This window comes from Hemitrygon akajei, unplaced genomic scaffold, assembly GCF_048418815.1.
Source record: "Hemitrygon akajei unplaced genomic scaffold, sHemAka1.3 Scf000043, whole genome shotgun sequence".
Classification (NCBI taxonomy): domain Eukaryota; kingdom Metazoa; phylum Chordata; class Chondrichthyes; order Myliobatiformes; family Dasyatidae; genus Hemitrygon; species Hemitrygon akajei.
The window spans coordinates 5,105,971-5,121,303 of NW_027331929.1; the positions used below are offsets into that span (position 1 = coordinate 5,105,971).

A 15,333-nucleotide genomic window follows, 5' to 3' on the forward strand; every position below is an offset into this window, starting at 1 on the left:
GTCCGGCTCGGAGAATGTGCATGTGTTTGTATTCACAGGATTTGCGGGGAACAGGAGAGATTTGGAAGAGGGGTTGGTTTTGGTGGTTTTGACGAAATCCGCAGATGCTGGAAATTCAAGCAACCCACACTAAATGCTGGTGGAACGCAGCAGGCCAGGCAGCATCTACAGGGAGAAGCACTGTCGACATTTCGGTCCGAGACCCTTCGTCAGGACTAACCGAAAGGAAAGATAGTAAGAAATTTGAAAGCAGGAGGGGGAGGGGGAAAATGCGAAAGGATAGGAGATGACCGGAGGGGGTGGTGTGGAGCTGAGAGTCGGAAAGGTGATAGGCCGAAGGCATACAGAGCTGGAGAACGGAAAGCCTACGGACCGCAAGGGAGACAGAGAGAGGTTTTAGTGAAGGAGGAGATAACGGAGTCGGCATGGAGTGTAAGGGACGGAGGGTTGATGGAAACAGGATATGTTGAAGAAGACGGCGGTGGCGGAAACAGGGAGGGATGTAGGGGAGAGTCCTGGATGATGGTGACGAAGATGGTCGGCTGGGAAGGAGGGTTGACGACGAAAAGGAGACTGAAAACTCAATGAACCAGGAACAACTTCTTCCCCTCCGCCGGCATATTCTTGAACGCATCAGCACCACCTCCACATTTTTGCGGCATTTATTAGCTTTTTGCATTTAATCGTAATTTTACATATTTGCGGCCTACTGGTCCTTCAAAAGAACAAATCTCAGGTGGTCTAAGTCACAGATAATAAAACAGACCGTGAATCCGGTAGAAAAGATGCGATACAGGTGGACAGGACATTTGACACACACGCTGGCCTTCATCAGTCAGGACACTGAGTACGGGGGTCGGAGGTGACGTTGCAGTTGCAGATGACGTCGGTCAGGCCGCACTTGGAGTATGGAGTTCAGTTCTGCTTGCCTTGCTCTGAGAAAAATCTCAACGAACTGGAAAGATTGCAGAGGGGGATTTCCGAGGATGCTGCCGGGACAGGAGGGACTGAGTTATGGAGCGAGGTTGGGAATTCTGAGACTTTTTCCCTGCTATTTGAGGAAAGGGGGGAATTACGAGTGTGAGGGCAGCTTGTTCTTCTCGGTGTTCGGATGTGGTAGGTCCTGGAGTCTCCCAGCCTCCGGGACGTCTACATCTGCGCGAAGTGCGCAGAGCTGCAGCTCCTAAAGGATCGTGTTAGGGAACTGGAGCTGTCGCTCGATGACCTTCGTCTGGTCCGGGAGAGGAAGAAGATGATAGAGAGGAGTTACAGGAAGGCGGTCACACCAGGGCCACGGGAGGCAGACAGGTGGGTCACGGTTAGGGGATGGAAGGGGAAGAGTCAGGTACCAGAGAGTACCCCAGTGGCTGTACCCCTTGACAATAAGTACTCCAGTTTGAGTACTATTGGTGGGGGGGGGGGAGCAACCTACCTGGGGGAAACGGCAGTGGCCTTGCCATTGGCTCAAAGAGTCCGGCCCTGTAGTTCAGAAGGGTAGGGAAAGGAAGAGGAAGGCAGTATTAATAGGGGATTCGATAGTTAGAGGGTCAGTTAGGCGATTCTGTGGACGCAGTCAGGAGACCCGGATGGTAGTTTGCCTCCCTCGTGCCAGGGTCCGAGATGTTTCTGATCGCGACCAAGATATCCTGAAGTGGGATAGTGAGTAACCAGAGGTCGTGGTACATATCGGTACCAATGACGTAGGTAGGAAAAGTGAAATTGTCCTGAAAGGCGAAGATAGGGAGAAAGGAAGGGAGTTGAGAAGAAGGACCGCAAAGGCAGGAATCTCGGGAAAACTGCCTGTGTCAGGCGACAGTGACAGTAGGGATGGAATGAGTTGGAGGATAAATGCGTGGCGGAAGTATTGGAGAGAGGACAGTGATTCAAGTTTCTGGATTATTGGGACCTCTTTTGGGGCAGGCGTGACCTGTACAAAAAGGATGGGTTACACTTGAATCCCAAGGGGGCAAAAATCCTGGCCGGGAGTTTTGCTAATGCTCCCGGGGAGACTTTCAACTAGAATAGCTGGGGGTGGGAATCAATTTGCAGAAAATAGGAGAGAGGAGGTTGGTTCACAATTAGAGAAAGCTAGTAGACAGTCTGTGGGGAGGATAAGCTGGTGATAGAGAAGGTGAGCGCACAGACCAAAGATGTAGGGGAGAAGGAAGAAAAAGATAATAAAGTTGTTTGCACTGTTAGGGATAATATGAGCGGAAGAGGTGGAGAGTTTCTTAAATGCGGCTATTCTAATGCGAGCAGAATTGTAAGAAAGGTGGATGAGCTTATAGTATGGATTGATACCTGGAAAAATGATGTAGCAATTAGTGAAAAATGGTTGCAGGAGGGGTGTGATTGGCAACTAAATATTCGTGGATTTCGTTGCTTCTGGTGTGACTGAATCGGAGGGGAAAGAGGGGGATGTGTTGCATTGCTTGTGGAAGAAAATATTACAGAGGTGGCAAGGCAGGATAGACTAGGGAGTTCGTCTAGGGAGACTATCTGTGTGGAATTGAGGAATGGGAATGGTGTAGTAACAATTACAGACCACCTAATGGGGATCCAGTATTGGAGCAACAAATTTGTAAGCAGATAACAGGTATTTGTAGTGATTGTGGGAGATTTTAATTTTCCACACATAGCCTGGGAAGCCGATTCTGTTAAAGGGCTGGATGGTTTGGAGTTTGTAAAATGTGTGCTGGATTTTTTTTTTTAAAGAAAGACATAGAGGTACCAACTGGAGAAGGGGCAGTGTTGTATCTCTTGTTAGGGAATGAGATAGGTCTGGTGACCGAGCTATGATTCGGGGATCACTTCGAGTCCAGTGATCACAAAACCATTAGATTCAATATAATTATGGAGAAAGAACTGGACCCAGAGTTGAGATCTTTGATTGGAGAAAGGCTAAATTTGAAGAGATGCGAATGGATTTAGATGGAGTGGATTGGGACGTAATAGAGAAATGGACGTCATTTAAAGTTGAAAATTTGAGGGTACATACAGAATGTTTTATGTTCCTGTTAGGTTGAAAGGAAAGTTTAAAAGTTTGAGAGAGCCATGGTTTTCAAAGGATATTGGAAACCTGATTCGGAAAAAGAGAGAGATCTACAATAAATATAGGCAGCATGGAGTAAATGAGGTGCTCGAAGAATATAAAGAATATAAAAAGAATCTTAAGAAAGAAATTAGTAAGCTAATAGAAAATATGAGGTTGCTTTGGTAGGTAAGGTGAAAATAAATCCAAAGTGTTTCTGCAGTTATGTTAATAGCAAAAGTATAGTGAAGGATGAAGTTCGTCCCTTAGAGAATCAGTGTGGACAGCAATTTGTGGAGCCAAAAGAGATGGGGGAGATTTTGACCAATTTCTTTTCATCGTTATTCACTGAGGAGAAGGATATTGAATTATAAAAATAAGCAAACAAGTAGGGTAGTTATGGAAGCTATGAAGATTAGAGAAGAGTAAGTACTGGAGCTTTTAAATAATACAAAAGGTGGATAAGTCTCCGGGTCCTGATAAGTTAGTGTAGAAATAGCAGGGACACTGAGAGAAATATTTCAAATGTCATTAGAAAACGGGGATGGTGCCGGAGGATTGGCGTATTGCTCATGTGGTTCCATTGTTTAAATAGGAATCTAAGAGTAAACCTAGCAATTATCAGCTTGCAGGTTTGACGTCGGTGGTGGGTAAACTAATGGAAAGTAGTCTTCGAGATGGTATATACAATTATCTGGATAGACAGGGTCTGTTTAGAAGCAGTCAGCATAGATTTGTGCTTGGAAGTTCATGTTTGACAAATCTTACTGAATTTTTTGAAGAGGTTACGAGGAAAGCAGAAGAGGGAAAAGCAGTGGAAATTGTCTATAAGTGCTTCAGTAAGGCATTTGACAAGGTTCCACACGGATGGTTAGTTAGGAAGGTTCAATCGTTAGGCATTAATATTGAAGTAGTAAGATGGATTCAACAGTGGCTGGATGGGAGATGCCAGAGAGCAGTGGTGGATAACTGTTTGTCAGGTTGGAGTCCGGTGACTAGTGGTGTGCCTCAGGTATCTGTACTGGGTCCAGTGTTGTTTGTCATATACATTAATGATCTGGATGATGGTGTGGTAATTTGGATTAATAAGTATGCAGTTGATGCTAAGATAGGTGTCGTTGTAGACAATGAGGTTGGTTTTAAAAGTTTGCCGAGAGATTTAGGCCAAAAGAAGGAGTCTGTTGGAAGATGGCAGCTGGAGGTTATGCTGATAAGAGTAAGGTGCTACATTTTGGTAGGACTCATCAAAATAGGATATACATGGTAAATGGTAGGGCATTGAGGAATGCAGTAGAACAGAGTGATCTAGCAATAATGGTGCATAGTTCCCTGAAAGTGGAACCTCATGTGTTGAGGATGGTGAAGAAAGCTTTTGTTATGCTGGCCTTTATAAATCAGAGCAAAGAGTATAGGAGTTGGGATGTAATGTCAAAATTGTACAAGGCATTGGTGAGGCCAAATTTGGCGTTTTCTGTACAGTTCTGTCACCGAGTTATAGGAAAGGTGTCACCAAAATAGCTGTACAGAGGAGATTTACTAGAATGTTACCTGTGTTTCAGCACCTAAGTTACAGGGAAAGGTTGAAAAAGTTAGTGCTTTATTCTTTGGAGCGTAGAAGGGTGAGAGGGGAATTGATAGAGGTATTTAAAATTATGGGGGGGATAGGTAGAGTTGACGTAGATAGGCAATTTCCATTGAGAGTATGGGAGATTCGAACAAGAGGACATGAGTTGAGAGTTAACAGGCAAAAGTTTAAGGCAACACTTCTTAACTAAGAGAGTGGTAGCTGTGTGGAACGAGCTTCCAGTAGAAGTGGTAGAGGCAGGTTTGATTCTGTCATTTGAAAAAAAAAGATAGGTTTTGGACAGGAATTGAATGGAGGGTTCTGAGCTGAGTGCAGGTAGGTGGAACTAGGTGAGAGTAAGCTTTCGGCACGGACTAGCAGGGCCGGGATGGCCTGTTTCCGTGCTGTGATTGTTATATGGTTACATTAGTTTTACTGCACACTCTCTACCAACAGTCCGTGTCGATCCCGAAACAAATCCAATTGCCCATTCTCTCATCGCAGAACTTCCTCTCTCTCCAAAACGCCCCGATTTCCCACTCTCTCCCGACAGCCCTTCTCAGTCCGTCAATTCATACCAATGCCCTCTCCCATTAGCACCCGTGTCTGACCACAAACTTAATATCACTGCACATAACCTTCCTGCAGCCTGTGCCAGTCCCCAAAATAAACCCACTGCTCACTCGCTTCTCGCGGCCTGTATCAATCCGACGACCCACTTTCATCTCAGAAACATGCACGATCCCAAATCTCACCCGTCGTTGCATTTTCCAATCCAGTATGAACTGTCTTGTTTGCTGATAGCTTTGTTAACAAAGTTCTGTGAAATTAAATTGTTATCATTAATGACTGAATTCGAGCAAAATTTAAAGAGCATCCCTTTCTGTCTGACCCCTGTAGAGTTTGAAGAGATGGTATTGAAGGAGCTTAATTCTGTGTCTCACCACAGGAGAATGTGATGCCACGGTGTGGAGGGAGCCTCACTCTGTGTTTGAATCGGGGAGTGTGTAATGAGACCGTATGGAGGGAACTCTCTGTGTAGGACCTCGGGTGTATGTGATGTGACGGTGTGGAGGGAGCTTCACTCTGTGTCTGAACCCGGAAATGTGTGCCGGGACGGTGCGAAGGAAATTCATTCCGTTTATGACACCGGGAGTGTGTCCTGGGACTAGAAGGAGGGATCTTCACTCTGTGTCTGATACCGGAAGTGTGAGATCAAATGATGTGGAGGGAGCTTCCCTCTGGTGTGGATATAGCTTCCGTCGATCTGACACGTACCTCTTCTTCTGCCGAATTTATTTCAAGAAGTTTAGAACCAGAGTCCCAGCAATACTGCCTCGCTTTATCGTAGGATAATTTCAACGTGGTTATAAAATAACAGCCGACTTCATTTCTGATCCAGGACTGTGAACAATCTTGTTCTGGAAAATAGGAAGAAGGAACAGTGAATCTCCCTGCGTACGGTCCATTACATCCGCTGTGAGTCAAACATAGAAAGAGGATCCCTCCTCACCGTCTCGTCACACACTCCCGTGGTCAGACACAGAGTGAATCTCCTTCCTCACCGTCTCATCACACACTCCCGTGGTCAGACACAGAGTGAAGCTCCCACCACACCGTCCGATCGCACAATCCCGGGGTCAGACCCACAGTGAAGCTCCCTCGTCACCCTCCCATCACACATTCCCGGGTTCAGACACAGAAAGGAGCTCTCTCCACATCGTTCCATCACACACTTCCGGCGTCAGACACTGTGAAGCTTCCTCGACCCAGTCACATCGCATACTCCGGGGGCAGACACTGCATGAATCTCGCTCCACACTGTCCCATCGCACAATCCTGGGGTCGGTCACAGTGGTAATCCCACCAAACCGTCCCAGCACACACTCCTGTTAGAAACAGAGTGAATCTCCCTCCACACCGTCCAATATCACACTCCCGGGGTCAGATATAAGTGATGCTCACTCCATAGCATTCCATCACACGCACACTGTGTCATTCACAAAGTGAAGCTCCTTCCACATCATCCTGTCACAGTGAACAGAGGTCAGACGCATAGTGTCACTCCCTCCATACAGTCCCATCACACTCCCAGGGGTTTCACCCAGTGTGAGCTCCGTATTACACTGTCCCATCAGACACTTCCGGTAAAAGACAAAGTGAAGTTCCCTCCTCACTCTCCCAATACTCATTCCTGGGGTACGCCACAGAGTGATGCTCCCTGCATAGCATCCCATGTCAGACACAGAGTAAAGCTCACTCCAGACTGTCCCATAATACACTCCCGGGGCCAGGCACAGGGTGAGACTCACTCGAAACTGTCCCATTATACGTTCCCGGGGTCAAATACAAACTACCCACAAACTCTTCTATGACGCATTCCCTTCGGCAGAATCAAACTGAAGCTCGTTCACACCGTCCCATCACACTCTCCTGCTGTCGGACACAAATTGTAACTCAGGCCACGGCACCCAATTATACATTAGTGGGACCCCTGACCAGGTGTAGCTCCCTCAATTCCGCCGCATCACAAACTTCAGGAGTCAGTTAAAACCTCCTTTCCGCCATACTATCACAGAGATCCTGAGGGACAGACAGAAATAGAATTTCACTTCGTACCGTACCGTCACAAACTCCCGGGGTGAAACATATGAATCAGCTCCCACCGCAATTTCCAATCACGCAACCCATTGCCAAACACTGAGGGACTCTCCTTTAGCACTGTCCAATCACAGAATCCAGGAGTAAACATACAGTGGAAATCCCTTATACTATTACATCATACACACCCGGGGTCAGATACAGAGTGAAGCTCTCTCTTGCTATGGCCCCATCACACACTCATGGACTCAGACTGCACGCGGCTTACTGTCAAATCACACGCTCTTACGGATAGACACAGAGTGAATCTCCCTCCACACCGTCGCATCACACACTCCCGGGGTCAGACACAGAGTGAATCTGCCTCCACACCGTCCCATCACACACTCCCGGGGTCAGACACAGAGTGAATCTCCATCCACACCGTCCCATCACACACTCCCGGAGTCAGACACAGAGTGAATCTCCCTCCACACCGTCCCATCAGACACTCCCGGGGTCAGACACAGCGGGAATCTCCCTCCGCACCGTCCCATCACACACTCCCGGGGTCAGACACAGAGTGAATCTCCCTCCTTACGCCCTCCCTACATCACACACCTCCTGGCGAGACACAGAGTGAAGATCTCTCTCAACCGTCCCATCACGCTCAGCTGTTCTCACACACAAAGCGCAGTTCCACCCCCGCTCTCCCATGGCACACTGACGGGTTCAGAGTCGCTCCACAACATTCAATCACACAATCCGGTGATACATAGAATGACCGTCCCTCTACACTGTCCCCTCACACGGTGCCGGAGTCAGATACAGAAGCTGTCTCTCTACGATCCCAATACTCACTCCGGGAGTCAGTCACAGAGTGAAGTTCCTTCCACACTGTCCCATCACACGCACCCGGATTAAGACACAGAGTGATGTTCCCTCTGTTCTGTCCCATTCCTCACTCTGGGATTCAGACACAGACGGAAGCTGTCTCTCCAAGATTCTATCACACACTCCCTGATCCAGACACATAGCGAAGCCCCCGCTGCACCGTCCCGTCGAACACTCCAGGATTCAGAGTGAAACGCTCTCTCCGCGGTGCCAAAACACACTTCAGGGGACAGACATCCTCCACGCAGCCCCATAACACACTCACCGGGTGAAACCTAGCGTGACGCTTCCTCTCTCCATGCCTGCCCTGTGATGAGGAGCGGGTGAAAGTGGGGGATGATGTCTTACCTCTTCTGCTGGTCAACAATTCGCAGATTTGAGCCTTGGTTTCGTTGACAGATCTGTACTTCGTTTCCATCTCAGTGAACTGGTGACGGAGATCGTTGTGCATTCGTTTAAGAGACTGACGAATCTGTGATACTGAGAGAGATGGTGATGGATGTTTAGCGTTTACAGTGTCACGTGAGTCAGCGTAACGCTACCGAACGGGTCACAGAGATTGTTGTGTCAGTGTCACGGTGAAGGGTGTCACAGTGAAGGATGTGCTGGGGGCACAGTGAGAGGCGTCGACGCCACCTTGAGCGGCGTGTCTGTGTCACGCTGAGGAATTATCAATGTCCCGGTGAAGGTTTTGTTGTTGTTACCATGGGGGACTGCGTCAGTATCGTGCGAGGAATGTCTGAGTTGCTGTGAGGGACGTGTCGGTGTCACTGTGATAGGAGATTCTGTGACCCGGCGAGAGGTGTACCGGGTCACAATGAAATGTATCTCGATGTCAAGGCGAGGAAAATGTCAGGGTGAGGGGCCTTGTGTTGTCACCGTGGGTGGAGTATCTGTGTCACGGTGTGGCGTGTGCTGGTCTCACAGACAGGGGTGTGTCTGTGTCACGGTAAGGGATATGTCCTGGCCACGGTTTGTGTGGGAGGGTCACGCTGAGGTGTGTGATGGCGTCACAGAGAGTACTATGGCGGTGTCATTGTGAATTTTGGTGTTGGTATCACGTTCAGGGGTTTGCCTGTGTCAAGGTGAGGTGCGGGTAATTGCCTCAGTGAGCGGTGCATTTGTGTAATGTTGAGGGGAGATACCGTCACGGTAAGGGGTGTTACAGTGACTCTGAGTCTTTGTCACGGTGCGGGCGGAGCGGATCACATTGAGGAGCGTGAAGATGTCACGGTGTACGGTACCTCAGTGTCACGTTGAAGAGCGTGTCGGTGTCACTGTGAGGTGTGTTTCGGTGTCCCATTGAGGAGTTTATCAGTAACATCGGCAGGGACATGTCGATGTTACTGAAGGGTACCATGCGGTCAGTGTGACTGCCATGTGCGTGTCACGGCGATGGTCGTGTCAGTGTCGCAATCAGGAGTGTATCTGTGTCTCGTTGAAGGTCGTTACCGTGCTACGGTAACAGCATTGTTGATGTTATGGTGAATGGCGTGTCGGTGTCAGGATGAGTCTTGATTGTGTTACGGTAAAGATCGTGTTTTAATCACAGTTACTGTGTGTCCGTCTTATGGAACATATAACATAGAGTAATACAGTACAATCCTTTCGGCCCACAATGTTTTGTCGGCGCTTAAAGCAAGCGTCCCATATAAACCCCCATTTCAAATTCCACCATATACCTGTCTAGTAGTCTCTTAAATTAAACTGCTCTATCTGCCTTCACCACTGACTCAGGCAGTGCACTCCACGCACCAACCACTCTCTGAGTAAAAAGCCCTCCTCTAATATCCCCCTTGAACTTCCCACCCCTTACCTTAAAGCCATGTCTTCTTGTATCCAGCAGTGGTGCCCTGGGGAAGAGGCGCTGGCCGTCCACTCTATCTATTCCTCTTTATATGTTGTATACCTCTATCATGTCTCCTCTCATCCTTATTCTCTCCAAAGAGTAAAGCCCTAACTCTCTTAATCTCTGTTCATAATGCATACTCTCTAAACCAGACAGCATCCTGGTAAATCTCCTCTGTATCCTTCCAATGCTTCCACATCTTTCCTCTAGTGAGGCGACCAGAACTGGACACAGTACTCCAAGTGTGGCCTAACCAGAATTTTATGGAGCTGCATCATTACCTCGCGACTCTTAAACTCTATCCCTCGAGTTATGAAAGCTAACCCTTCTTAACTACCCTATCTACCTGTGAGGCAACTTTCAGGGATCTGTAGATATATACCCGCAGATCCCTCTGCTCCTCCAAACTACCATCTATCCTGCAATTTACATTCTACTCTGCCTTAGAGTTTGTCCGTCCAAAATGTACCACCTCACACTTCTCCGGGTTGAACTCCATCTGCCACTTCTCAGCCCACATCTGCATCCTATCAATGTCTCTCTGCAATCTTCGACAATCCTCCACCGGATCCACAGCACCACAAACCTTCGTGTCTTTTGAAAACTTGCCAACCCATATTTCTACCCCGAAATCCCGGTCGTTAATAAAATTCACGAAAAGTAAGGGTTCCAGACCGATCTTTCAGTGACACCTCTAGTCAAAACCCTCCAATCCGAAAGTACTCTCCCCACCACAACACTCTGCTTTCTTCAGGCAAGCCAATTCTGAATTCACCAGGCCAAACTTCCCTGGAGCCCATGTCCTCTGTCTTTCTGAATAAGCCTACTGTGTGGAACCTTATCAAAAGTAGGTTCCGGTAACTTTTGTTTCGTTAGTTTAGAGTAGAGAACATGTCAAACAGGATGTTGGAATGTACTTCTTGCAGGATCTGGGAAGTCAGGGAGACGTTTGCTGTCCCTGACAACGACACCTGCAGGAAGCGCATCCAGTTGCAGCTCCTAACAAACCGCGATAGGGAAATGGAGAAGCAGTTGGATGACCTCCGGATCATTCCCAAGAATGAGGAGTTTAAAAATTAGTAGTTTCAGGCAGGTAGTTATGGCAAAGAAGCAGGGCACAGGTAATTGGGTTATCGTCAGGCGAGGGAGGGGGAAGGGTAGACAGAGCAGGGATCCCCTGTGTATTCCCCTCAACAATATGTATACAGATTTGGATACTGTTGGGGGAGGATAACTTCCCTGGGCCAAGCTGTGGCTATTGGATCTCTGGCACTGAGTCTGTTTCTGCAGTACAGAAGGGAGGGGGCAGATGAGGAGAGCGGTAGTGATATGGGACTCGATAGTTAGAGGTACAGGCAGGAGGTTCTGCAGTCGTGACAGAGACTCCCGGATGGTTTGTTGCCTCCCGGGTGTCAGGGTCAGGGATGTCTCTGATCGCGTACACAGCATTCTGAAATGGGAAGGTGATCAGCCAGATGTCATGGTTCTCATCGGTACCAATGACGCAGGAAGAAAGAGTGAGGAATTCCTGAAGAGTGAGTATAGAGAGCTTGGTGGGAAGTTAAAAAGCAGGACCCCGAGGGTCGTGATCTCAAGATTGCTAAAGTGTAGGCTGCTCTGGAGGAGGAACACGTGGTTGAGCAACTGGTGTAGGGGACAGGGTTTCAGATTTTTGGATCTTTAGGACCTCCTCTGTGTAGGTGGGACCTGTACAAGAGAGACGGGTTACACCTGAACTACAGGGAGCCCCATATCATTGCAGGGAGGTTTGCTAGTGCTATTGAGGAATGTTTAAACTGGATTTAAATTAGGTTTAAAAACAAGGGTTGGGTGGGCTGGTAGTAATCTGCGATGTGCCTATTTAAAAGCGAGGAGTATTTTGAGGAAGGCAGGCCAGATGAGCGCATGGATTAACACATGGAATTATGACATTATAGCCATTAGTGAAACTGAGCTACAGGAGGGGCAGGACTGGCAGCTTCATGTTCCTGGTATACGATGTTTCAGACGTGGTACAGCCAAAGGGATGAAGGGTGGGTGTTGAAATTGCCAGTCAGGGAAAATTTTATTGTAGTAGTCAGGCAGGAAAATTAGAGAGCTTGTCTACCGAATTCAGATTGGTGGAGTTGAGAAACAGGAAAGTTATGACCACATTAATGGGATTTTATTATAGGCCAACCAATAGTCCGCGAAATTTGTGGCTGCAAAACTACAGAGAGATAGCAGACAACTGCAGGAACCATAAAGTTCTGTTAGTAGGAGATTTTAATTTTCCACATATTGATTGGGGTTCCCATACTGTTAAAGGTGTAGACGGGTTAGAGTTTATAAAGTGTATTCAGGAAAGTTTTCTAAATCAATATATAGAGGTACCAACCAGATAGGATGCAATATTAGATTTCCTAATAGGAAACGAGTTAGGACAAGTGACGGGAGTGTGTGCAGGGAAACACTTTGGGTCTAGTGATCATAACACAATTATTTTCAGCTTGGTCATGGATAAAGATAGATCAGGTTTTCGGGTTGAAGTTCTAAACTGGAAAAGAGGGCAAATTTGAACAAATGAGAATGGATCGAAAAAGCATGGATTGAGACAGGTTGTTCTTTCGCAAAGATGTGATTGGTAAGTGGGAGGCCTTCAAAGGAGAACTTTTGAGAACAACACACACAAAATGCTGGTTGAACACAGCAGGCCAGGCAGCATCTGTAGGGAGAATGACTGTCGACGTTTCGGGCAGAGACCCTTCGTCAGGACTAACCGAACGGAAAGATAGTAAGAGATTTGAAAGTAGTGGGGGGAGGGGGAAATGCGAAATGATAGGAGAAGACCGGAGGGGGTGGGATGAAGCTAAGAGCTGGAAAGGTGATTGGTGAAAGTGATACAAAGCTGGAGAAGGGAAAGGATCATGGGACGGGAGGCCTCAGGAGAAAGAAAGGAGGGGGGAGCACCTGAGGGAGATGGAGAACAGGCAAACAACTAAATATGTCAGGGATTGGGTAATAAGGGGAGGAGGGGCAAGAAGGGTGTTTTGTGAGTGCAGCTTGTCTGTTCCTGTCAGGATTAAATGCAAAGCGAATAAGAATAAGAATAAGAATGTGTACCTTGGGTATACATGGTAAGGTAGTAAAGTGGATTAAACATTGGCGCAAAGGGAGAAGTCAGAGAGTGGTAGTGGAGAATTTCTTCTCTTAGTGGAGGCCTGTGACTAGTGGGGTGCCACAGGGATCAGTGCTGGGTCCATTGTTATTTGTCATCTATATCAATGATCTGGATGACAATGTGGTGAGTTGGATCAGCAAATTTGCTGATGATACTACGATTGGAGATATAGTGGACAGTGAGGAAAATTTTGAATGCTTGCAGAGGGAATTGGACCAGCTGGAAAAATGGGATGACAAATGGAAGATGGAGTTTAATGCAGACAATTGTGAGGTATTGCACCTCGGAAGTAAAAACCAAGGTAGAACATACAAGGTAAATGGTAAGACACTGAGGAGTGCAGTAGAACAGAGGGATCTGTGAATACAGATACATAATTTCCTAAATTAGCGTCACAGGTAGATAGTATTGTAAACAGTGCTTTCGGCACATTGGCCTTTATAAATCAAAGGACTGAGAATAAGAGTTGGAATGTTATGGTGAGGTTTTTTTAAGATATTGATGAGGCCGAATTTGAGTGTTGCCTGTAGTATTAATGACCTAATTAGAGGAAAGATATTAATAAGATTGAAAGAGTGCAGAGAAGGTTTACAAGGATGTTGCCGGGACTTGAGAAACTGAGTTACAGAGAAAGGTTGAATAGGTTAGGACTTTATTCCATGGATCGTAGAAGAATGAGGGGTATTTGAAAGAGGTGTATAAAATTATGGTGTATATAGATAGAGTGAATGCAAGCAGGCTTGTTCCACAGAGGTTCGGGGAGAAAAAAAAAAACGACATGGGTTAAGGGTGAAGGGGGAAAGTTTAACGGGCACAATAGTTGGGGCTTCTTCACACGGAGAGTAGAGTCGTGGGAGTGTGGAAACAGCTGCTATTCGAAGTGGTGAATGCAGGCTCACTTTCAGCATTTAAGAAAAGCTTGGACAGGTACATGGTGAGAGGGGTATGCAGGGATATGGTCTAGGTGCAGGTCAGTGGGACGAGGTAGGACTTGGCTTCGGCACAGCCAAGAAGGGCGAAAAGGCCTGTTTCTGTGCTGTGATGTTCTATGGTTCTATGGTTGTCAGTTGTGTGTCGGTATCACGTTGAGCGATGTGTTGATGGGGGTTGTGTCGGGGTCACGGTGAGGGATGTGTCGTAGTCATTGTAAGCGGCCCGTCAGTACCACAGTGAGGGGTGTCTTGGTATCAGAGTGAAGAGTGTTTCGGTGTAATGTTGGGAATGTGTCGCTGTTACAGTGGCCATTTTTATTCTCTGCGGTTTGATTGTTGCGACCGGTGTGAAACTCACCATGAATCCTCCAGCAAATACCCGTGATTATGAGGGTCACAGTTAAAACGCAGATTAGCCATATGCTTGAGTCTGATCGGTCTCTCTTTGCGGGTCGTTCACTTCCCATGTCGTCTGTGGAAAAATCGTTCCTTGACTTTGTTAATCGTCCTTTTCCCTGATTTAATCCACTCCTGCTCTTCCCACTCTCTGAGTTCAAATCAGTCCCTGCCCTCCTGAAAAGCAATGAACGTAAATCGCAGTAAAGAACAGGCCCTTCGGCCACAATTTTGAGCTATACCAGTGAAGTCCTTTCTGCCTACGCAATATCCATCTCCCTCCAATGCCTGTACAAGATCCTGCCTGTCACCGCTCCAGAGAAATACACCGTCTGTCTGGTCTCCCTGTATCTCTCATAATTATATAGACCTGTATCTCCACCCACCTCAGTCTCCGCCGCTCTAGACTAATGCACCGGTTGTCTGGTGTCCCTGTATCTCTCATAATTATATAGACCTGAATCTCCACCCCTCTCAGATTCCGCCCCTCTAGACTAATACACCGGCTGTCTGGTCTACCGGTGTCTCTCTTAATGAAAGAGAGCTGTGTCATTTCCCCAAGCAAACTCGGCCGCACCAGGGAATTACACAGTCTGTCTGGTCTTCCTGCTTATCGATTATGCTTGGAGACACCGAAAACACCTGTCTCCCGGACTGAGACGCAGAGGGAGGCTCACTCCGTACTATACCGTCTCCAAAATCCCTGGTGAAACTCCCTCCACATTGGTCTATGACACGCTCCCGGGTGCAGACAGAGAAAGAAGCTCCTTCTTTCCCGTCCCGAACACACTCTCAGGGTCAGAGAAGAACTGAAGCTCACAACAGGCAGTCCCATCACACACATCTGGAGTTAGACACTGAGTGAAGCTCTCTCCGTACAGTCGCATCGTGCACTGCCAGGGATCAGCCACTGCGGGGAGCACCATC

The 15,333-nt window shown here is 47.4% G+C and overlaps 1 protein-coding gene across 3 annotated transcripts; it reads right to left on the bottom strand.

Moving 5' to 3' along the window:
* Positions 1–653: 653 nt before the first annotated feature.
* Positions 654–14,577, bottom strand: LOC140720470 (oxidized low-density lipoprotein receptor 1-like). Of its 3 annotated transcripts, none has more exons than XM_073035319.1 (5): positions 14,369–14,577; positions 8,418–8,549; positions 5,874–6,016; positions 5,351–5,415; positions 654–989 (listed from the first exon to the last, which is right to left on the bottom strand). In XM_073035319.1, the coding sequence occupies exons 1-5, from the start codon at positions 14,475–14,477 to the stop codon at positions 836–838; spliced, it is 603 nt and encodes a 200-aa protein (XP_072891420.1). In that variant the 5' UTR covers positions 14,478–14,577; the 3' UTR covers positions 654–835. The 3 variants fall into 3 exon arrangements, with proteins under 3 accessions (XP_072891420.1, XP_072891421.1, XP_072891422.1); XM_073035320.1 differs by having other exon boundaries at positions 654–1,231; XM_073035321.1 differs by having other exon boundaries at positions 654–1,479.
* Between the last annotated feature and the right edge of the window lie 756 nt (positions 14,578–15,333).

Bases quoted from the DNA above. Each gene is read 5' to 3' on its own strand.
- LOC140720470 (XM_073035319.1), bottom strand. From the start codon at position 14,477: ATGGGAAGTGAACGACCCGCAAAGAGAGACCGATCAGACTCAAGCATA. The intron at 8,550-14,368 runs GTGAGTTTCACA...CATCTCTCTCAG, and splicing joins TATTTGCTGGAGGATTCATG to TATCACAGATTCGTCAGTCT. The intron at 990-5,350 runs GTGAGATTTGGG...CTGTCCCGGCAG, and splicing joins ATTGGAAAATGCAACGACGG to CATCCTCGGAAATCCCCCTC.